This window comes from Anolis carolinensis, chromosome 4 (assembly GCF_035594765.1).
Source record: "Anolis carolinensis isolate JA03-04 chromosome 4, rAnoCar3.1.pri, whole genome shotgun sequence".
Lineage (NCBI taxonomy): Eukaryota > Metazoa > Chordata > Lepidosauria > Squamata > Dactyloidae > Anolis > Anolis carolinensis.
In genome coordinates this window covers 63,357,308-63,380,921 of record NC_085844.1, presented here as the reverse complement: position 1 = coordinate 63,380,921, position 23,614 = coordinate 63,357,308, and the positions used below count along the sequence as shown (strand labels likewise).

Sequence of the window (23,614 nt, the reverse complement as noted above, 5' to 3'; positions counted from 1 at the left end):
GCTGTGGTTGAGCAACTAAGTTGTTACTCCTCCGTGCAGCGGGCGAACTCCGGGTCCAAACACATCAATCAGGGTTGCAGCGGTCAGCGGGGTCCCAATCAGGTCCGAGGTCGAAGGCCAAGTGCAGGCGTCTTAGGTTCCACGAAATCCTCCGATAGCCAAAGAGAGGGTAGTCCAAGGTCGTAGTCAGCCAGTCAGTCAGTCAGTCAGTCAGCCAGTCCAGCGTCAATTCCGAGTAGGTAAATAATGTCCGTCAAGAAGACGACGGAGGTCCAAGGTAGCCAGCAAACGAAACACACCCGTCTTCAGGAAATTCCCAACAAGAGCCCAAGCGTTCATCCAGATTACCTTGCCCAACGCAATTAGCCCTGGATTCAAGACCCCATTTTATGCCAGTTACAACTCATCGCTATCAGGTGTTACCCTAATTCCAGGTGCCTCATCATCATCATCCTCATCAGAGCTAAAACATCTTTGACTACGCCCCACAGCATCCCCAGCTGTGGATCCCGTCCCATCCCTCCAACTCGTCCACGGGTCCGATCCTGCAACCCGCCAGTCGCTTCCCATGCTATCATTACCAGGAACACCCAAATCCTCCCTCACACGAGTACATTCCATGTCATCCTCCTCTGAGCTAACCACCTCTTCCTCCATTCTCTCAGTAAAACCCTCAAAGGAGTCTTCGTCAGTTGATTCTGCAAATATGTCCCGCAGCCGTTTCCTCTCTCGCTCCTCAATAGAGTCTGACTCTCGAGGAGTCTTACGACCACGTCTCCCAGTATTGGAGCCATAAGGCTCAACCATAACACTAACAGCTGGTAAGCTGTCTGGAATTTCTGGAAGTTGAAGTCAAAAACACCTGGAGGACCAAAGTTTGCCCATGCTTGCTCTAGAGCAGTGGTTTTCAACCTGTGGGTCCCCAGATATTTTGGGCTTCAACTCTCAGAAATCCTAACAGCTGATAAACTGGGTGGGATTTCTGGGAGTTGTAGGCCAAAACACCTGGGGACCCACAGTTTGAGAACCACTGCTCTAGAGGCGTGGTGGGAAGACTTGTATGTCATTTATGTTTGAAGAAGTAGATGGCTGAATTGATGTATTGCTTTACTTTTTTTACTTAATTTACATTTAACGAATGCTTCTCTGGTAAGAACTGTTTGGGAGTTTTTTCCCTCATTCTGTATTGTTTTGTAGAATTTTCTTCATTTGTTTTCAAAATGGCTTTTAGAAGTATGGAGTAGTGGTGAGTGGAAAGATGTTGTATCACTTCTCATCAGAATATTTAGTTGCAAGACAGATAAAGATATGGCATGTATTTACCACAAGTCAGCAAAACCTATAATTTTGGCCTCAAAACTTTCCCTGAATTCAAGTTATACGTGAGTTTATACAATATGTCAGAATTGCTTAACTATAATTACTTTAATACAGTATTATGGATAAAATAAGGTATTTAAAAGTCTTGGTTTTCTTATTCTTAATAGTCTCTTAATTATATTTATTTTAAGATGATCACAGTCGTGTGAGACTACAGAATACAGACAATGATTACATCAATGCAAGCCTGGTGGTAAATGAAGAAGCTCAGAGAAATTATATATTAACACAGGTGGGTATATCCAGATGATTAGTGTCTTAATTCTAACATAATGAAGCATGAAACCTAGTATTGGGGGTGGTTTGGCTGATTATTGAAGCCAAGACAAGTCCTTCCTTTTTATTGTACTTCCACCGGTTTCTTAACCAACTAGAGCTCCTTGATTTGGATGCAATGAGCAACAGAAGCCAAGACCTTCCAAACAGGAAGATTGAATACAGTATGATCCATCTGTCTGCGAGGGATATGTGTCTGACTTCACATGAATAAGTGAAACTGCACATAATAACAAACTATTTAAATGAAGAACATCTGGCCCAAGAATAGTATTGAATTGCCCTGGAGTATTTAGTGCCTGAAGAAGACATATTTTGTCAGACATGTATAAAAGACACTGCAGATATCACATAGTCCAATAGGTACAGGAATCATACTGGGTTGAGGGAGAGCAAGCAGGTAGGGAAAAGGAGTACCTAATTCCTTCTGATCTCCCCACTGGCCCATCTCTGACCTCAAAGATATTTGTGGGTTTTCCAGTTTTGCAGTTGGGTTCATACCCCCTAATCGTGATGAAAGTCAAGGGAAGACTGTAAAAACCACCTGAAGGCTTCTTACAAAATTTATCCAGGGATGACCTTTTCTTTTAGCAATCTCCAATTTTCTTATGATTTTAATTTTAGTGCCAAACTTACAGATGTGTGCTTAAAAAACTATATGGTCTAGATTGAGAGCTAGGCTTGTCTGCTCTTCCATTTTCTTCCATTAACTATGGTAGAATCCAACTGTTTTTCACCTCCATCTGTATTGCATTGTTTACTCTAGACACACTGTTTTTTCTAGCCTTCCTTTGCTATCATTGCATGGCCAAACCTGCTAAAAATCTTCATCCACATAGAAGATGCGGAAGAAAAGGGACTGGGCCAGTGTAAAAGGAATTTATACAAAGGAGCTTCTTTGTCAGAGGATTGTTAACTGAGGTGTTATCTGTATAAACATGGCATTGCAATAAGTATTTCATAAATGATGTTAATGCTTTAGAAAATCTCAACTTTAAATCTGCGAGACTTCTGTAGAGAAACTAATGTTTTTTTAAATTTCAGAAAGGTTTGTAAATATATTGACACCTTTGTCAGTTGTCACTCTCCATTATATTTTGTTTAAGCTCTAATATTAAACACCCTGCATGCCTTTGAGCCCAAGCTTTGGAGATAACCTGGTTCTCTTTACAGAAGAGAAATACTTCAGTCACCCAGGAACTTCCATTGCTTGCTATGCTAAGTATTCTCTGTTTATGAATGTTTGCTGCTGTAGGCACTAGTTCATGTCTCATTTACAATAGGCTGCTGACTGAATGACCTTTCTCTTGTGCAGGGTCCACTTCCTAATACATGCTGCCATTTTTGGCTAATGGTATGGCAACAAAAGACAAAAGCAGTTGTTATGCTGAACAGAATTGTTGAGAAAGACTCGGTGAGTTCTGTTAATTGTATCCAACTTTGCATCAGACTCTCTTATATAGTATGAATGCACAATTAATGAAAATACTGCTTCCTGTCATTTTGATCCCTTACTTTGCAAATATCCTGATATTTAAGAGTATCTTTCTTTAAGAACCCAGTAGGTTACATATAGCAGTATTAATAGAAGAATATAACATCTAGCGCTAGAAAGAGCAGTCTAGCACAAGTTTTTTTTAAAAAGTTAAAATATCCGTATCTGTTATGGGAATTTTATGTGTCCCATTCCAAAAGAAAATTTCTGTACTGTATTAATATGTATACATTCTATCCTCTAGGTATTGATACTTAAATATAGTAAGATTAAATGAAATTAACAATTATTATTTGTATTCTCTCTTAATACCAGTGCAAGCCTAGAATCTAGAAGCAAGGGAAAATATTCTTCACACCTGAATAATGCCATGTAACACTAGTTTGATCCTCCCTGAAGAAAGTAACTTGATAATCATGATTCAGGTCTGTGTGATCCGTCTTTAACAAAGTATTGTTAACAATATTCCTTTACAACTTAGGTGAAATGTGAACAATATTGGCCTACAAGGGAAGAAGAACAAATGATGTTCAAAGAAACTGGATTTTGTGTGAGGCTAAAATCTGAAGATGTCAAATCATACTATACTGTACGCCAACTTCAGCTAGAAAACATTAAAGTAAGCTTTTATCAAAATAATAGATATCTTCTCGAAATCCTTTATAGAATGCACATACAGCTATTCTTTGGGACAGTTCATGGAAATGTCATGCTTCTGAAATCAAATATAATCATCCGCATCTCTACTACAGATTCTCTGTGGGGGATGGAGCATGATTATCCCTTCATGCACTAAGATGTGATTGATAGGCAAAGAGAAATGTCACATTTACTGCATTTTATTACTTACCCTGTCCCTCTGTATGGCCTGTAAAAGAAAAAAAAAATCACATACTTAGAGACAGCAGTTCAGAAAATGTAATCAAATCTCTTTTGTGAAGGAGTGGGAGGGTATAGAGAGAGACTACATACTTAAGGATACTGTAGAGAAGTAGGAGAATGTTTGCTTTTTAAAAAAATGTGAAGAAGTACTCTAGTTTTCCTTCGACAATAAATATTTATTTCTCTATTGCTTGTTTTTCGCCATGCAGTTCCCTAGTAGTAGGCTTCTCATATCATCTGAATAGCTAGGATTTACTCAGATTCGAGGTATGCCACCTATTTGGCCTGGATTGCAAGATTTCATTTTTTAAAAGTAAGCTTCTAGCCCTTATAGAAGCTGAGATATGTCAAATAGTTCTGTAAGTAACAAGCCCAGTCAGGAATTTCAAGCATGAGGGAAGTGAGACCAAATGGTGGATTGCGAGAAGCAAGGGAAGAGCACACAGTGAGGGTCCAAAGGGGGAGGGTGTAGTAGACAGGAGAGCAAGGGCACACCACACAAATGCGAGGCAAAAGTAGGAGTAGGAGAGAGTGGTGTGAGCAGTGTTACACAAGAAACAAATGAGTGACATACCACAGGGACACCAGGTAACGTAAGGGAGTAGGAGAGACAGGAAAGATAATTGAGAGTGGTGCTGTACAGGAAGAGATGCTCAAAACAGTGAAGGAAGACAGAAAGATGGGAGAGTGAGCCTCATGGGTGGCAATGCGTATGAAGCAAGCAGGGGGAGGGGGAACCATGGAGCAAGTCATGCAGGTGGTGATGCATAGGACGCAAGCAAGGAACACACCACAAGGGAGGTTAGGGAGGAAGCAGGAAAGTTGGGAAAGCAAATAGTGTGAGTAGTGGCTTGCAAGAAGCATTTTGAGAATGTGAGATGAGAAAATGATGCACAGGGTGGAGGGAAAAGAAAGGGGAAGAGGTGAGAGTGAGAAGTGAACACTGCAATTCATTCCTTCCATGCTCTTTTCTGTGAGGCAACCACCTCATGATGCTACTCTGAATTGGGTCATTTTGCATTTTAAACATTATTTTCTATTGGGTCTTCCAGATCAGTTGTCACTATAATAATCAAACAAATCATGAAATGTTAGAAACATAAGAAAGTGGGGGAAGTAGAGTCTGTGTAATTTGCATAACTAGAATATAAATTGGGATGTGGAGATTTTCAGAAGTGTTCTATGACAAGGTAAAGGTATTCCCCTGACATTAAGTCTAGTCATGTCCAGCTCATCTCCCTTTCTAAGCTGAAGACCTGGCGTTGTTTGTAGACGCCTCCAAGGTCATGTGGCCAGCATGACTGCATGGAGCGCCATTACCTTCCCGCTGAAGCAGTACCTATTGATCTACTCACATTTGCATATTTTCAAACTGCTAGGTTGGTAGAAGCTGGGGCTAACAGCGGGAGCTCACCCCGCTCCCCGGATTCAAACTGCCAACCTTTCGATCAGCAAGTTCAGCAGCTCAGCGTTTTGACCCACTGCGCCAGAAAATGCTTCTGGAATATGGCAGTACAGCCTGGAAAACTCAAGCAACCCAACCAGTAGAGATCCAATTTTTGATCAAAAATTCTTTTCCATACTAAGTTTTACTTCCCAAACATTTTTTAGGTCAAGAATACATTATTTTAAAAAACCACAAGCCTATGTTTCTTCTCCTGCTACACATACATTTGAAATCATTGTAGATCACTTAAAAGCTGCCAGTTTTGCTAATGCAATCAGTTCAGGTGGCAACTGCAAGTAGCATAAATACAACAGTGCTGGTTCAACCTGTTACTGTGTGGTTCTGAAATATGGATAAACCAGGATTTTGCATTTCAAGCCATATATACATGTTTTAACACTATGACTTTTTTTTCAGACTGGGGAGTCCAGAATTATATTCCATTTTCATTATACCACATGGCCAGATTTTGGAGTTCCTGAATCTCCAGCTTCATTCCTTAACTTCTTGTTTAAAGTCAGAGAATCTGGATCTTTGAGTCCTGATCATGGGCCTGCAGTCATTCACTGCAGTGCAGGAATTGGACGTTCTGGTACATTTTCCTTGGTAGACACATGCCTCGTCCTGGTAAGTTTGCCCCAAAGAACTATGAGACATTTTTTTAAGTATGAAAATATTGTTACTCACTATTCTTTAGTAACAGCTAGAATTAGTTGTGTTTGTTTTCATTTCTATAGATGGAAAAAAGAGAAGACCCATTTTCTGTAGATATAAAGCAAGTATTACTAAATATGAGAAAATACCGAATGGGACTTATCCAAACTCCAGATCAGCTAAGATTTTCCTACATGGCTGTAATAGAAGGAGCAAAATACATAATGGGAGATCCTACAATACAGGTATGTATTTAAAGGATTGGACTGTTCTTGAAATTAATCTGCTTTTGAAATCCGAAGAATGCAGATTAAAATGCTTCACAGAATGAGGTTAACCAGTTCTACGGGGCTTATGCAAGTAAGGTAGAAGTCCATTATTATATGTATTATCTAACTTTATTCATCTTCTTAATCACTATTAAAATGCTGTGATGGTAATATTTTGGTGTTATTACATTGTAGGATAAACTTCACTTATCTCATCCAGCTTGTGATGCAGATACAACCTGTAGAAATTTCACAGTTAACATGAATCTAGCTGGATTAACAAAGTTTTTAATACATCTCTCTTAGTATCAGAATCTCTTCTCTGTCCTTTGCTTCCTCTTTCTGGTGTTATTGTGCTTACTATAATATTAAAAATTTCACATGTTGTCTTCCCAGTTATCTAGTTCTAAACTTTTCACAAGATAATCTTTAAATAGTTAACTGTCCAGTATTTTGATTCGTTTATAATTATTTTTCTGAAAGATTGTCATGTCTTCTAAAAGCACAGTGAAGTGTTAAACATCAGTATTTCTATTTTTGTCCTATAGGTGTACACTATAGAACTTTAAAGTTTCTTGCAGTGGGCAAAGCAAAGCCTGTATCTATTATGCACTTTACTGTAAATGGGTGCTATCAATAATTAAATAGTAAAATAAAAAAAAAATGATGCAATACACTTAAGAACAATAATTTTCATGATCATCAAAATATAAAGGAACACATTATTGACTGGCATGTTGGTGAACAAGTTTATGGCAAAATCCAGTGAATGGCCTGTGTTTGGGTTACAAGAGACGATAATATTGTATTCACTGATGCAGAGAGCTTATGTTGAGAGAACTGAATTGGACAATCATAGCACTTGGTTGTCTAGGCACTGAAATTTTTGGAATACTTATACGCTCCCTGTAATGAATGGAGTTAAAATATAAAACCTTATTTAGTGCTGGAAAACTAATTTAGCGCATCATAACAAGTAGCAGAAAATCCAATCTTTTAAAAAGGAATGGTATGATAATTGAACCTGAAGAACAGTAAATAGAAAAAATAGCTAGGAATTGTTGCTTTTGCAAATGCTTGTGGAAGGGTTCGTACAGTTCTATAGTAAAGGTATTTTACAACAGTTGTAATGCACCTGCAAGCAGATGCCTTTGGATTTAGCTTACTTTCGTCGTGCAGTTCTTTGATATGAGAGATGAAACAGCCCTTTTGTAAATAAATGTCTTTTGCACATCAAAATACATTAGTTCATCTCCTTGTTGAGGTATGCATTTTGTCGACCTGTAGAAATGTGTTGCAGTTGATATGTAAAAATAGCTGTACCTGTAACTTTTGTAAATGTCTTTTCAAGCAGATTTTAATCATCAAAAAATTAATTTAAGGCATCCTTTTGTTTCAGAATTGGTGGAAGATACTTTCAAAAGAGGACCAAGCACCAAGCTCTGGACGTTCCCCTCCACAAGCAACCAAATTAACTACAGAGAAGTTCAATGGAAACAGTGTGGGATTAGAAAAACAGGAGCAAGATGAGGACATAAATGCTGACCTGTCTTCCACGTTACAGAATGCTGCAGATGTGAATGCTGACGTGTGAGTATCATTTGTATGAAAACTAGAAAACCAATTAGTGTCACGACTCTCTTCAGGGGAGTAGCCATTTTAGCCAGTTTTATTTAAAATATTTTTGAGGGGCGCTGCCCCCAATACTTAAAAACAGCATTGTCAAGCATTAGTATTCCCACTCATGTATTAGGAAAAGGTAAAAATTACTCTTAAGGCACCAGATCCTGTCTGATCTTGAAAGCCATATAGGGTCAGCCCTGATTGGATGAGTGACTGCCAATGAATACCTGGTGTTGCAAGCTATATTTCAGAGGAAGGAATTGGCAAGCCACTTCTGGGTATTCCTTGTCTAAGAAATTCATGAGGTTTCTATAAATTTTCAGGCAACTTGAAGGCACACAAACACACACAGCTATGGATTTTCAAGAACTAGTTTTTCAAATTGTGAACCGGTGCAGAAGCTGGACAAAATAGTTGCTAATACATTCAGTCAGATTGAACATGCATCATAAAATAAACTGAGACATTTCATATGAAGACATGGCTCATTAGAAAAGAGTGATTGAACAGGTAGAAGACTGTAGATGAGGAGTATTGTATTATTACCCACTGATGGATACATTCAAAGAAGCTACAGTCCTGAATTTGCAAGGCCTGAACAGGGTGACTTGAAGGTCTTTCATTCATGGGGTTGCCATAAGATGAGGTCTGTTTGATGCCTACCAACAAGAAGTCTTGAGTGTGATTTGCCTCAGGATCACTCAGTGAACTTCCATGGCTGAGCAGGGATTCAGACCTCAGTCTTCCAGAAATCAAATCACTACATCATGCTGGCTTTGTGCCATCTGAAATTGTGGTGACAGTGTTCCCAGTAGTGCCATATTTTCAAATTTGGCTACTGGTTCAACATTTGCTTGTTTGCGTTTTCCTGGGAATTGAAAGGATGTATTAAAATAACACTAATAAGGAATTGAGAAGCAGGAATTTTTGTTTCTTATCTTGATAGAAAGCTGTTCTGATACATAGTTATACTTCATATTAATTACTACTAGTGATGGTTTCAAAATGACATTCAAGATTCTAAATGTGTAATGGTATAATGTACAACAGTTTTTCTGAAGCTTCAGATGATTGCAGAGGGTGCAGTCATAGAGATGGCACAAGGTCCTGCTAGTCACACTGCAAATGAATTAAGAGGGGAACCTAGCTTAACTACGCTCTTTGTGTAGATGTAGCATGGATAATACAGTTCCACTTCGAATCCTGGTTTTTATTTGAAGTTATCAAACCTTGTGGCTTCATTATTTAGATAAGAGTGTTTTAAATACAGTATTATGAGTATGGCCACTTGATACACCTTTGTAGAAGAAATAACATATACTTGATGTATTCATTTTTTATATCCTCATCCCTTCAAATACAGCTCAATTTACCTATTGCTAGAAGTTATTTAGAAGTCTTCTGAGTATAAATCCTTTTGCTGTGGAAGTGCCGTGATTCATTTTAATGTGTCTAATATAATTTACAAGCATATCGAAGCATTTCTGCTCAAATTACATGCAGCCAGTTGTCCAACAATTTTTAAATGCTTGTACCTGTTTTTGCTCATATATTGAGGTTGTGATGGATACTCTCCACTTAATTTTCCCCTTAAAAAGTTGTCAAAGCTCAAGAATCTCCTTCATATAACTATATCTTGGTGGGAAAGTTTTAGCCTGGTTTAAATGTAGTTTTAATTTGGCATCAAATAAAAATTTTAAATCCTGTCTCCTTACTTTTTGTTTTTAAAAAATTGCAGCAAGATGTACTAGAAAAGTGGCTAAAACTGACCCAGCATTTTTTTTTCCTTTTAGTACTTTCCGGAAGCGGCTGAGAGAGGATAGAAAGGCTAACACAGCACAGATGGTGCAGCAGATGAAACATAGACTGAGTGAGACTGAAAGAAAAAGAAAAAGGTGGTTATATTGGAAACCTATTCTTAGTAAGATTGGATTTGGTTCAGTCCTATTCATTGCAGCTTATTCTTGCTGGCATTTGTACTTCCATGGTTCTCTCTTTTGAGTGCTTATGCAATGATGTATCTACAAATATAAGTTCCACTGATATCAGTGAGATCGAGTGTTACTGGGTCCAATATAGCTACCGTAGCTCAAGGAAGAAATGTGCTGCTAGTTTAGTGGGAATTTCACTTTGCAGCAATGAATGCCTATATCTGAATTTAATATAGTAAGCCTGTAATGCACAACATGAAAACCTGAATAATAGTGACTGTCTCAGGACTCTTCACTGCAGGTACTTCTGAAACCAAACTGACACCTGGGGCCCGTTCACTGTGCACAATCGGAGCACTTTGATTCCATTGGAACTGCCCTGGCTTCATCCTGTGATATGCTGGGATTTGGTAGTTTTGCGAGGTGTGCAGAATTCTCTGCCAGAGAGTAGCAATGTCTATGAATCCCAGAACCCATAGGATACATTTGTGGCAGTTTGTGAAATCAAAGCTGTAATTAGACTCCCTGAAAAAAGATTGTATACTCTTGTTGGGTAAATTGATGCATATTTTTCAGCAACTACATGTATAGAACTCAAAACAGCCAACTACGTCCAGTAGACCGAATTTTCAAAGTTTCATTCTACCAATTTGCATACTGATACAAGCAATAAACAGTATGGTGTTATCGTCTGAATGAAGACCAGTTCAACTCATGTGTGGAATATATTATGAACACTTTATATCCTGACATAAATTTTATATCTATATAACCGTACCCTTTTGTAATCTACTGTATTTTTAAAAGCTGCATTTGTACAAACCTCTACTCAAACAGAAAGAGTATGCATTAGTTCCTGGTGCATCCATCCCAAACATTTCAAGAGTAATTAGGACTTCACCATTTCCAACTTAGTGATTAGTGCATAGCCCTTTGAGACATGCGGACTACTTCTCAATTTCTGCTCTGTAAGTTATATTCATGTATTTATGCTTGTAGTTGCCTTTTTATTTAAAAAAACGTGAAAATGTTTAATGTTAGAGACTACTGGGGGCTTGGGTCCTGTAGCTCCAACTGATTGTTTTGAAGGGAGCTGTGTTAAGACTGCAGTTGCTGTTGGAAGCCAAAGCTTGTGTTTAAAATTCAAACATTCCATTAAATGTGAAAACATTTTTGTGTGTGTCATTTAATTTGAGTTCTATTCCTTGCACTATTTAAGGGTCCTTTTATAATGGGCACAGAGAACATATGAGAAATGTTTTACATTGAACAATTATGAGAGAAACTGATATGTATAAATAGTTCTTCTTTCAGGAAAGGAAAAATTGAACAGAATTACTGAATAATGTATTCTATTACTTTCTGGGAAGCCACTATGCAGTAAAATGTGACACTGATAATTTTCAAATACCTAATTATATTTAAGACAATCAAACTTAACTAGGAGCAAAAAAATGATACTAAGCAATGGTTCAGGATCAAGTTATCATCTGCATGAAAAATATAAAACTGAGATTCCAGCTTTGTTCTCTTTCATTTTGGCTAGATGAATTGCATGACTGCAAGAGTATTGTTTCTGTAGCTGTTCTAAAAATTATTTTCCTGGGGAAATAAGTAGTACCACAACTGAGAATATTGAAGTGGTCACAAAGAAGCTACTTCTCTACTTTGCAATATAGAAATAAAGTTTTCAAATGAATTTTCATTTAAGTTTATCACTAATTGCCTGAAAACATATCTTTTTAAAAGAATTATTAATTTTAAGTGTGGTGAAGATAGCAGAAAAGCTATCATACATTTCATGTCATCCTTATTGTTACTTCCCATATAGCTAATTGAATGTTTTTAATAGAATGGAATTGTGCAGATTGATTTAAATGTACTGATTCAAAATGTCAAGTTTTCTGTATATAAATGAAATATTGTGTAACCCAAGAACATATCACAACAGCAAAAACAGTATTCCATCTTCAGATGAGATTATCCAAGCTTTCAGAGTGGTCTTTAGGGATAAGCATTTGCATGTGCATAGAGAAAGTCAGATAAAGTAATTTGCTTTTAATTATTCCCATGGAATAATAGATGTGAGCCTTAAATCTAGTTTTCATAGGGCTTGACACTGCCCTTTGAAGGCAAAGCATATATTCTATGGCTGAACCACAGTTTCTCATCTCTCAGCTATAAGTGATCTTCCCTCCATCCTAAGGTTTTCCCTAAAACTAAGCAGCTATATGTTCCATCCCAACACTGTATGAAACATGATCTACTTTTTATATTATTTATGTAAAATTCACTAAGCCTTATTGTATCCAAATTAAAACACAAATCACCTTCAGAATCATTTTTAAGAAATACAGTTGGATTATACTACAATTTAATAACTCTTCTGGAAAGTATTGTTACAATATATTCATTAACAGATGGGTGTATGTAAAGTGCACACCAACATTTATGTAAATTAAAACAATTGCTTTCTTTGGGAAATGAAATGGCATAACTTTCTAGTGAACACTATACAAATCAGTTCAGCAGCTGATGTCATGTTCATATTTCAGTGATATTTCTGTTTGCCCATGTAGACCTTTGGCCTTGCTTTGCAGTTCAGGCAACAAAACTAGTCTTCAATTAATTAGTTTCCCATCTTGTCTAAACTTCAGGACAAATTTGGTTGCTAAACTACTGTCTGAAGTTGGTTTAATTATTCAAAATCTCTTGTTGACAGGCTGCTGTAATAAAACAATTTCACAGTACTGTGTAGGAAACAATAGTCTTGGATAGTATCTAGCAACAGGATTAACTTGGTGAAGCATACATACAGTTTTACTGGAAGGAAGAAAGATTATATCCTAGGACACTGTCCTAATAAACAGGAAGATATGCATTCATTTAATTCTACTCTAAGCTTCTTTGGTTTGACAGTTTCAGATGCTACATAAATTATTTGGTTCCTTCCCTTTTGGCCTTGGCTGCCTTTTCGTTTCAGTTATTTTCTGGCCCCATTCAGATCTGACCATAATCTCTGGAAGATGTCCTTCTGATTTACAGTTCTTAAATGATGGAGGATTGTTATCCCTGCACAAACAGAAATGAAGCTTGCAACTATTAAATGTTAACGGTTGTTTATTTTGTATCTTAAATATAAACTAATTTACAAATCCAACTTAAAGAACCTTGTTAAAATACTGTAGTATCTGTCAATTTGATTTACCAAAATCATTTTTAATTGTGTGCTTTTTAGTTCAAGTTCAATGGTTAATATTGTGGTTCTGTTTATTTTCATTTCTCAAATACTTTTGAAGGTTAATGATGTTTTTCGGTAAGCTTTTATTTCTGAAATGGATAATGGTAAACTTTCAATGAAATAAGAGATCAGTGATGTATTATAAAACCCACATATTTTAAAATCAAAACACATTTGGGATTTGTCTCAGAGCAGAAAAATGAACTATTTTTTCATATGCAATAGAGAGCAAGGAATTACTTGTCATTGGATATTTTAGTTAGATTCTGTCATACAATATGTATACATGACGATTTTGTATATATGCACATACCCGTTTTGGAAACTGCTAGAAATAAATATGGCTTTCATTGTACCTGGAATTTGTTTTTCGCAGTTGCAGTGAAGCTAAAACCGTAGAATTGTTATCTCTGCCTGTACTGAACCTGTGACTCTTTTGCGTTGTGTGTCTGTAGGCCGAGAGTGACCGACACCTAAGCAGCCAAGACTTGTGAATATTCTGCAGCTATAATAACACACTATTGGCATGCAAAGCAGACCATCATCCCTCTTCAGGAACAAAAATGAGGTCTGAACAATACCCAGTGGCCTCGTAAATATCTGTTTACAACGTAAACAACCAGGGAATGAAGTACATCACCAGCAAGAGACTTTGCAAAATAGAGTAATTTTGTCTTAAGTGTTTTATGCTTGTATCATCTGTAGAGAGATGTAAGAGATCACATTAGATAATACTTTGTACTGCCATTCTTAATTGTATTTTTTATACTTTTGGCAGCATTAAATATTTTTTTTAACTGAAATCCAAGTGTTTGTGTATTTTTCCCTACCTCAAGAATTCTTTTGATGGTACCTCTGAGGAATCCTATTTAAATTTCTTACTATTCTCAGTTGTTACAAGTATTTTCTCCATAGTTACTGATAATAATAGTGCAGAGTAAGAAAGTAATTCTATATCTGCATCACTACACGGTGTTATGAAGAAGTTCAGTGAGAGCCAGCTCCAGTGATTGAGTCTCTGAGTATAGTGGTCTCTTCCATTAAAATGTAACTACTTGCCTAAGGCCATACTCCCTAAATATGCCTGATCTTGTCTAATCTCGGAAGCTAAGCAAGGTCAGGCCTGGTTAGTACTTGAATGAGAGATCACCTGGGAATACCAAGTGCTGTAAAAAATGTAACTACTTGTCACTTCAAACCATTTTGAAAGTTAAGAGGTTCCATATTTTTGAACTTTAAATAACTGTTATTAAAAACAGAATAGTTTGTTGCTTTCAATTGATAAGTAGTCCCACCCTTTATTCAGTGGTTCCTAAGATTTAAAAAACAAATTTCTCCAACACCAAAAAGTACTCAACCTAAGTAATATGGATTCCACAATGCATCTGTTCTTAACTACATTGCAATATAAAGAAAGTGAAATGAGAGCAAGGCTGACCAATGTACAAATTAAATAAAAAGTGTTTTTCTTAATTACATTACAGGTAGGTGGACAGAAGAAATACTGAAATATTTCCATAACGTGAAAAGGGCTGTAACACTTCAATAGTGAAGCTATAAACAAGTTATGGACTATTAAAATTACTTCTCCAAAATCCAAAAGCAAAATAACATAAAACTTAAAACAATGCCGGAGGGAGTCCACTGCCAAAAAGTAATTTCCAGGAACTTGGTATTTTCCATCTGGAAGATTTAAGTGTAGAACTTTCATTCTGCAGATTTCCAAAAAGAAAACGAAGTATTATTGTCAATCAAGTTTAAACACTAACATCTTTGCTGGTCAGTAACATTCCATTACTTTATTGTTAAGTTTTATCAATCACTAAAATTTTATCCTTTAAAAAAATTGAGACTAAAAGGACTAAAGTGCAATGGAAAGGATTGTGCCTTGCTTTCATGTACAATATTGCTATTTCTAAAAGGTTCCAGAAACTGAAATTGGCAGTTAATAAACAAGGAGAGGTGGATATTACTATTATGATTACTACTACTATAGCCCACAGCCTTTAAGGTTTCAGGTGGGGCTAAGTGAAATCACACATGTGTCCTAGAATATGACATACTAATTTCTGTGTAGGTGGATTCTGTAATTAATATAGAATGTTTCTTCAGGAAACATGTGGACTGAAGACCAAAATTTTGAATATTTATTTAGGAAGTCATCAGCACTGCTCTTTGGTACACTGAATAGCATTCCTAATAATCAGTGTCAGCTACTTCTCCTAGTTCTGTATCATCTGCAATCCTGATCAAGATTCCTTTAACTCTTATCAATCCTTGATAAAAATATTGAAGACTGTCGGCCCAAGGACAGTGGCACTCCACTTGAAACATTCCACTCTGATACACAGCCATTGAACATGGATACATGTTATGGTACTTTAGTTTGCTAATCAAAATATAATGGGCTTATCAAATGCTTTGTTGAAATCCAGCATTCCCATCATCCATTAAACTACTGACCTGATCAAAAAAATATGCAAGTTTTAATTAGTAAGATTTGTTCTTGACAAACCCAGGCTAATTTCTACTAACGATGTGTACTTACTTGCAAGGTAGTAAGATGAAGCCATTCATTAAGATAGTCAACTAGCGCAAGGGCATCGGGGATATTGTCCCCCTCTGAGCAAAATTTTAGCAAGACTACCATGGGAATGCCTTCTGAACAACTGGAACAAAAGTAGAACCAATTAAGTAACTGAAGAGAAAGTTCTTGATACAACACTTCTGCTTGCATTTCAACTGCAAATCACAGAATATTTTCCCATATATAAAAAAGAATCTGATTAACTCCCCCCATTTTCTGTTTTTAAATGCAAGTTTAATGTACACATTCATTCAATCAATCATTCAGTTAATGACTATCCTGCCACTTGAGCACAGAGCCAAGGACTATCTACACAGTGAGATGTGCTTTTAAACTGATTGGCAATAAAATAAACTTCAGTGCACTCTTGAAAAACAATAATGATAGTCACTGAAATATGGTGGACTATCATACTTTCAGTGAAATGTTAAACCTATAAAAGAGCCAAGAAGCTCATCAGAAAAGGGAGGGATGCATCATTTGTTGAAACACAATAGGTTAGAGACAGAAGCCCTAAACCTTTCTATGAAGTTTGGGTATTTAACTAGGTCTGAGAACAAGAGTAGGATATGAGAAAGATGTTTCCAAAAGTATTTGTTGCTCTCATCTGCTAAACTTCAGCTACACTATTTTTACATGCAGTTGAGAGATAGGCAGAAAATCCATCCAAAGATAAGCTATATTGAAAGAAAGCACAGCTCTCTTCAAGTCTCGCCTATAGTACATTAACATTGAACCTTTTATTCAGTGTGACATTCTGAAGCTTGAGGTAAAAGTATTCTCATTGCAACCTTAGCAATGAAGTGCAGGGATACGAATACAGTTAAAGCATCATGGAATGGCACAAACACTTCAGAAATCAATCACATTAAGGGATATTATAGTAACAGAAAATGAAGAATACTTCAGGATTTTATTCTTAAGAATAATACTTCACTAGTTAACAAACCCTAGGCTGTTTTCAAAACAGTAAATTACATGTGAATGAAGCCACCTCCAGTAGAACTCTTCTCTAAGTAGCTTCACACTTTATCACAAATACAGTACCTTTCAAATTAAGTGTTATTGCACTTTCAGACTCATATGTTTTAAGATACATCTCAATTTTTTGAATGACTTAAGGCCACCAGGAGCAGTCAGTGTTTATATTAATCCAAATAAAAAGTTCAAAGGGCCATGCACAAAAGGGAAACCACATCCCTATGCCCGACCACGGCTTCCTCTTCTTCTGTTACATTATACTAACAAGACCAACCAAAGTTGGAATACAGTAAATATAAAACAGACAAAAGGCATTTGAGTTCCTCCCCCGCCATTCAAAACCTGACTGGGTAGATAACTGCACATGTCATCCTACCATGCCACAATTTACTTTAAAAATTGCCCTAATCTCAAACTGTTTAGCCCTATACAATGAGATCCAAGTATTTTAGAGGCAAAACTTTGAAGCCATTTTGACCATGCATAGCTCATTCATGCGCAGCTCTGAATACAGGCAAAGCCCTTTCAGAACAATGCCACACCAACTATTATATGCAGTATCAATGGTTAGAAACATAATTATCATACACAGTAGTACCAAAAGACAGAGAAGGATGCTGACAGCAAGTGCTACTAATTCAAATCCTAAAGGTTGTTTGCAAAACTATTTTTAATTGTCTCACCAACCTCTCTGTGAATAACAGTTTTGTGATTCCACCTCCTGGAACATAGAACACTTTATCATCATCATTTACTCCGGGAAAAGCTGCTACTTGCTCCAATTCTTTGCCACTTAATCTCTCCATTATGTCTCCAATCATTTTCTCAACAGTGGGTGACAACAAATATCGTAGTGAGGTACTGCCAACAAATCATAACATGTACATCAGCTGCAAACATTTTCAATTGTGACTTTTGGAAATGACAAGTTGATTATTAATTGGTCACTAAGTCAGCAAGTAGTGAGAAAAACTAATGAGAAGAAACAAGCTTGAATGTTCCCTTTGATTACTGATCACTAAGGAATGTTAAAATACAGAAGTTCACACATTTAATATCGGACATAATTCAAGAGTTCATTATTTCAGAAAACTACTGAATTCTTGAAAGAAATATGGGCTTTCACAAAACTACTTGCAACTTCATCCTAAAACATTGAACTGGACCCACAATTGTTATTTTGTGAGTTGAATAAAACCACAACTAGCAACTTTCATTTATTTCAATAGGTCCATTATAGGTGAAACTAAATCGAAATTCAACTCATCTCATGATATGAGATCTAGACTGAGTTGAGTGAAGATACCCCCAACCACCACCTTTAAGATTAAAGCTCAGATTATAAATGGACAAGACCATCTAGAGTATTGAGATTAAAAACTACATAAACAAATGTATTCTATACGCGTAACTTCCAACAATAAGACACTTTAGGTAACACATATTTGAGTACACACACCATGCCATAGTAACATCATGCACAGAGACATACCCATGAAGTTGTTGATCATTGCGTTGGTAAGCATGACTGCTGGACAAAAGAACAATTTTGGCAAATTCACAACTTTTCACCCAGGCAAGAATTGTTTGACAGAAGGGTCTGTATTTATTCTTAAACATCAAAATGGAAAACAAACAATTAGAATTTATCATGAAATGATATATTACTTTTTTAGTGTCTTAAAATTTTGGAACGTTTAGAACTACATAAAGAGATATTTTCATCAGCTATGTTTCTTGTGTGCTTTAACAAATAAGAATTTTAAAGAATTTAATGAACATGGAATTGTTCAAAGAAATTCAAAGAAAGAACAACTTCTTGGGCAGATTTTGATTTTAAAATTGCTAGCCTTTTATTAATGTTTTTATTATTACTTTTTACTGTCAGGGGAGGGATGCACAAATAGATGGGGAGGTAATTTGTTCAAGTTAAAGCCAAAAAGACATTCATGCACAAAATGAGCCACAGCTCATAATGTAAGAGACATCACAGGAAAATCAGTTATTTTTCCCTCTTAACAAAGCAACAAGTGAAATCTACTGCACATATTCATGCCTGTGCTGTATAGTGTTGCAATAACATTTTATACTAATGTGCAGTTTTTTTAAAGTGAGACAGTCTTAAATTGTCCCTGTCTCATTTTCATAACTTAAATAATTCTCCCCACCCCACCCCAAAACTGGAATGGACAATAAAGTTATATAGAAAAGACACTTAGGCCAACTTGTCACACTTAACTTATTTTTGAAAGAACGTATTAGGGCAGTTTTGTAAATCACACATTCTGAAAATGTAAAACTACTTAAAGCCTTAATCTTATTATACACCTGTCCAGGAGTAAGCACCAATTAAAATAAAAAAATTACTATATGTGCTCATTTCTAAGTTAATCTCGTGTTTAAACTGAGGACAGGCCAAAATTGTGAATTTTGATATGAGCAGTGGATAAGCTGACAGCTCTTTCTGGAATGTTTTAAAAGCATTTAAACATACAGTAGGAAGAATCCTAATTAAGACAATAATAATAATAATAATAATAATAATAATAATAATTATTATTATTATTATTATTATTATTATTATACCCCACCCCATCTCCTCGAAGGGACTCGGAGTGGCTTACAAGGGGCCAAGCCCAGTCCACAACAATAAAACAAAGCAATAAAACAGATAATAACAACAAAAACAAGTCATAAAATCACATTCAAGGACAAAAGGTAAAATCTTGGATAAAATCTAGTAACAACCTGGGCCAAAGTGCTAGTTTGTCAAAATCATCAGGAGGGGAGAATTATCCAAATTGTCATCGCCTTCAAAGTGATGGAAGAGGCGTAAATACGGGACTATTATTGGAGATGCAAGAGGTCAGACACTGGATCAATTATCGAAGGCCTGCTGGAAGAACCATGTTTTCAGGCTCTTTCTAAAGGAGAGGAGGGTAGGGGCCTGCCTGATCTCCCTGGGAAGCAGGTTCCAAAGCCGGGGGGCCACGACGGAGGAGGCCCTCTCCCTCGTCCCCACCAACCGCGACTACGAGGGTGGTGGGAGCGAGAGGAGGGCCTCCCCCGATGAGCGAAGAGATTGTGCAGGTTCATAGGGGGAGATATGGTCGCGAAGGTAGATGGGTCCCAAACCGTTTACCCAGCGGTAGAAAACAAGATACCTATTTTCACTCTGAAATGTAATTATGTGAAGAAGACACTCATACCTTTATGAACGGAGATCTGAGCTGTATAACTACCAGTTCTTTAGAAGGAGCTGCATAAACTAAAAGAAACATATAAACAGTATATCAAGATCAACCTTAAGTTACATTTGCCTTTAGGAACATGAGATGAATCAGTATGAGTTCTACAGTTATGCCTTGACTGCATCTTACTAATGTATTGAAAAGAAACAAAGTTTAAATACAGGCTGAATAGTCCTTATCCAAAATGCTTAGAATCAGAAATATTTTGATTTCAGATTTTAGAATACAGTATTCCCTCACTTATTGCTGGGGTTAGGTTCCAGGACCACCCGCAATAAGTGAAAATCCGCGAAGTAGGGACACTATTTTTATTTTAATATTTATACATTATTTTAGTAGTTATACAGTATTTTAAGTCTTTATCAACCAATCGTGTGTTGATAAATCGCCTTCTTCTCCTCCCGTTACCGCTTGGGCTCCTTTTCTCTCCCTTTGGCTTCTCCTTCCTTCCTTCCTTAGGCTGTAAATTGTAATTTTTATGATTTATAATAGTCTTTTAGCGTTTACTGAAAAACTGCGAAACAGCGAATCTGCGAAAAGTGAACCACGAAGTAGTGAGGGAAGACTGTAATTGCATACACTTGAGATATCTTGGAGATGAGGCCCACGTTTAGACACAATACGAGTGTATGTTTCATATACACCTCACACACTTTAGCCTGAAAGCAATTTTATACAACATATTTTCATCTTCACATAAAACAATGTTTGTGTACACTGAACCAGCAGAAAGAAAACAAAGATGTCACCATCTCAGCTACCCATGTGGATAATTTTAGATTGTAGAGTACTTTTGATTTTGGAAATCTGAATAAGGGATACTTAATCTGTACTTTACTGAGATTTAATGCAATATCCAGTTAATACCATTTGAATTTCTGTACTATCCGGGGTGGGGGGGGGAAGCATGTTTATACACTTTCCATTTTAATGTACGATTCTTGGCATTAACAGTATAAGCAATTATGTACTATCCCTTTGGAAGAATTGTGTGCTAAAATATACAATCTGAATGAATATTGTTGAGAAACGTGCTGCTATATCTACATGAATTAGTGCTGGAAAGCAGGGGGAATTTACTTCAGATACTATTTCTTAGACTGCGGTGTTCCTAAAAAAATGGTGTTTCTCTGGAGAAACCACAATAAGGAGCTCAAGTCAGCACTCAACATTACATCCAAAGGTACCTACCTTCAGCATTTATACACAGCTCTGTTGCATTATCTTCTGTTGTTGCATATGGATTATTTCCAATCATTGGCACAAGACAATCGGTATAAAAGTACCCAACTTTAGACATGCCAAGAGTGGAAATAACTAGATCTACAGCCAGCTGGCCAACATTCCCTACCGATACAGCAGGCTGAAATGACATAAAAGATGCATGCGAGTTACATCATCTCCAAAAAATTACTGAGTTTCAGATTTTAACAAAAACATGTTGGGTCTGTTGACTCTCCTCGGGGAGACAGGGAGGGTTACAAATAAAGTATTAGTATTAGTACTAGTAGAGGTAGTAACACATGTCACCTGTCAAAACACAATACTTTAGTAAATTACGGCAATGCTTAAGTAATTTATAGCAAAATGAAATTTTTTATTTTATTTATTTATTTATTTACAGTATTTTTACCCCACTTTTCTCACCTGAGGGGACTCAAGGCGGCTTACAATAGGCAAAAACTCAATGCCAGAAAACAATACACTAAAACACTTCATATAAAAACCAATAACATTACAGAGACATTATACATTATATAAAATTTAAAACATATCCAAGTAAAATCCATTCGTCCAAAATCCTCATACGTAAATCTTAGTCCAGACCATGTGAAATTGATGTTGATTATCATTATTATTACGTTTATTTACAATCTGCCGCTGTTAGCTCCAGCTTCTGCCAACCTAGCAGTTTGAAAACATGCCAATGTGAGTAGATCAATAGGTACCACTCCAGCGGGAAGGTAACGGCGCTCCATGCAGTCATGCCAGCCACATGACCTTGGAGGTGTCTACGGACAACGCCGGCTCTTCGGCTTAGAAATGGAGATGAGCACCAACCCCCAGAGTCAGACATGACTGGACTTAACGTCAGAGGAAACCTTTACCTTTTACCTTTTCTCTCCACAAAGAAGATTCAAAGTGGTTTAGTATGTTTTATAATCAGTTTTGGAGAAAAAATTAATTTGGTTGCTATTTACCAATTTTAAAACAATATCTGTTTGTTCAGATTATTTAATCCTTTAATTTAAGTCCTTTAATCAGACTGAGGTGAAAGGGTGTCAAATCCTTTTTAACACGAACAGATGTGATTCTTCAGCAATTATTATATAGTTTTGCTAGCAATCTTACACATAGGTTGCTGTGAGTTTTCTGGGCTGTATGGACATATTTCGGAAGCATTCTTTCCTGATGTTTTGCCCACATCTATGCCAGGCATCTTTAAAGGTTGTGCGGTTGGTTGGAAACTAGGCAAATGAGGTTTATATATCTGTGGAAAGTCCAGGGTGGGAGAAAGAAAGAACTCTTGTCTGTTCGAGGCAAGTGTGAATGTTGCAATTAATCACCTTGATTAGCACTGAAAAACCCTGCAGTTTCAAAGCCTGGCTGATTTCTTCCGGGGGGAATCCTTTGTTGGGAAGTGTCGGCTGGCCCTGATGGTTTCCTGTCTGGAATTCCCATTTTCAGAGTGTTGTTCTTTATTTACTGTCCTGGTTTTAGAGTTTTTTTAATACTGGTTGGAACCCTCAACCCTCTGAGAAGGGAGCATCATGAGGCTTCAATTTGCCTCAAGAAGTACAGAGACATAAGAGTAAGCTTTAAAGACAATTAGATATATTTTGCCTCAAGAAGCCTCTTATATATAGTTTACATACAATATAGTTTTGAAAGGTCTGTAGTCTTCTCTGCATATGAGTGGGGGTGTCTCACCAAAATTATAGCTCCCACCATCCCATAATACTTTTTTTTCGTGTCAGGAGCAACTTGAGGTGCATCTGGAGTGAGAAAATTGGCCGTCTGCAAGGACGTTGCCCAGGGGACGCCCGGATGTTTTGATGTTTTACCATCCTTGTGGGAGGCTTCTCACATGTCCCCGCATGGAGCTGGAGCTGACAGAGGGAGCTGACAGAGGGAGCCCAACTACGCCATCTGGGGGCTCCATCCCATAGTGCTGAGCCATGGTGTCAAACTACATTAAATTCCACAGTGAGGACGCGCCCTTAAAGGCGCACACACACTCCCTCCACACCTTAGAATAGAGACCCCTCCCACTGCCCCCCCCCTCGCCTGACTAAATGCCACGCGCCGCTCGCGCGTTGCCGGGGCAATGGGGGTTGGGCGCTCTATGCGGCCCTCTCGCGCCGCGTAAAGGAAGGAACTGTCCGTTACCATAAGCAGCGTACAGCCTTTGAAGTCAGCGGGCGCGCGGCCCTCGCAGGGAACGAACATTCTATCCCAGACGCTGACTAACGCACCGCAGGCCCCACAGGCAGCAAGTTCACAGGGCCCTTTCTTTTTCACCGCCACGGAGAGGTGCCTAGCACAGTGCCTGTCCCGATCTGCGCCTTACTAATACAAGTTAGCAGGCGCAGAACT

At 37.3% G+C, this 23,614-nt stretch overlaps 2 protein-coding genes across 5 annotated transcripts in view; one reads left to right on the top strand and one right to left on the bottom strand.

Moving 5' to 3' along the window:
* The window catches only part of ptpn2 (protein tyrosine phosphatase non-receptor type 2), a 40,849-nt gene extending 26,848 nt beyond the window's left edge, over positions 1-14,001 (top strand). The window contains exons 3-10 of the mRNA XM_008108707.3: positions 1,512-1,612; positions 2,972-3,070; positions 3,633-3,770; positions 5,898-6,107; positions 6,218-6,379; positions 7,803-7,993; positions 9,820-9,921; positions 13,654-14,001. Of these exons, the coding sequence (XP_008106914.2) occupies positions 1,512-1,612; positions 2,972-3,070; positions 3,633-3,770; positions 5,898-6,107; positions 6,218-6,379; positions 7,803-7,993; positions 9,820-9,921; positions 13,654-13,675 (1,025 nt within the window). The 3' untranslated portion in view covers positions 13,676-14,001. The remainder of the gene's footprint in view (positions 1-1,511; positions 1,613-2,971; positions 3,071-3,632; positions 3,771-5,897; positions 6,108-6,217; positions 6,380-7,802; positions 7,994-9,819; positions 9,922-13,653) is intronic.
* The window catches only part of psmg2 (proteasome assembly chaperone 2), a 28,638-nt gene extending 5,072 nt beyond the window's left edge, over positions 1-23,566 (bottom strand). For 2 of the 4 annotated variants that reach the window (XM_062980552.1, XM_062980554.1), the window contains exons 1-7: positions 23,408-23,566; positions 21,209-21,380; positions 19,976-20,034; positions 18,259-18,377; positions 17,454-17,627; positions 15,747-15,867; positions 4,002-4,019 (exon numbers count right to left, since the gene is read on the bottom strand). In XM_062980552.1, the coding sequence (XP_062836622.1) occupies positions 4,002-4,019; positions 15,747-15,867; positions 17,454-17,627; positions 18,259-18,377; positions 19,976-20,034; positions 21,209-21,380; positions 23,408-23,467 (723 nt within the window). In that variant the 5' untranslated portion in view covers positions 23,468-23,566. Of the gene's footprint in view, positions 1-4,001; positions 4,020-13,059; positions 14,911-15,746; positions 15,868-17,453; positions 17,628-18,258; positions 18,378-19,975; positions 20,035-21,208; positions 21,381-22,584; positions 23,129-23,407 lie in introns of those variants that run through there. The other 2 variants (XM_062980553.1, XM_003219718.4) reach the window with 2 other exon arrangements.
* Positions 23,567-23,614: the final 48 nt, after the last annotated feature.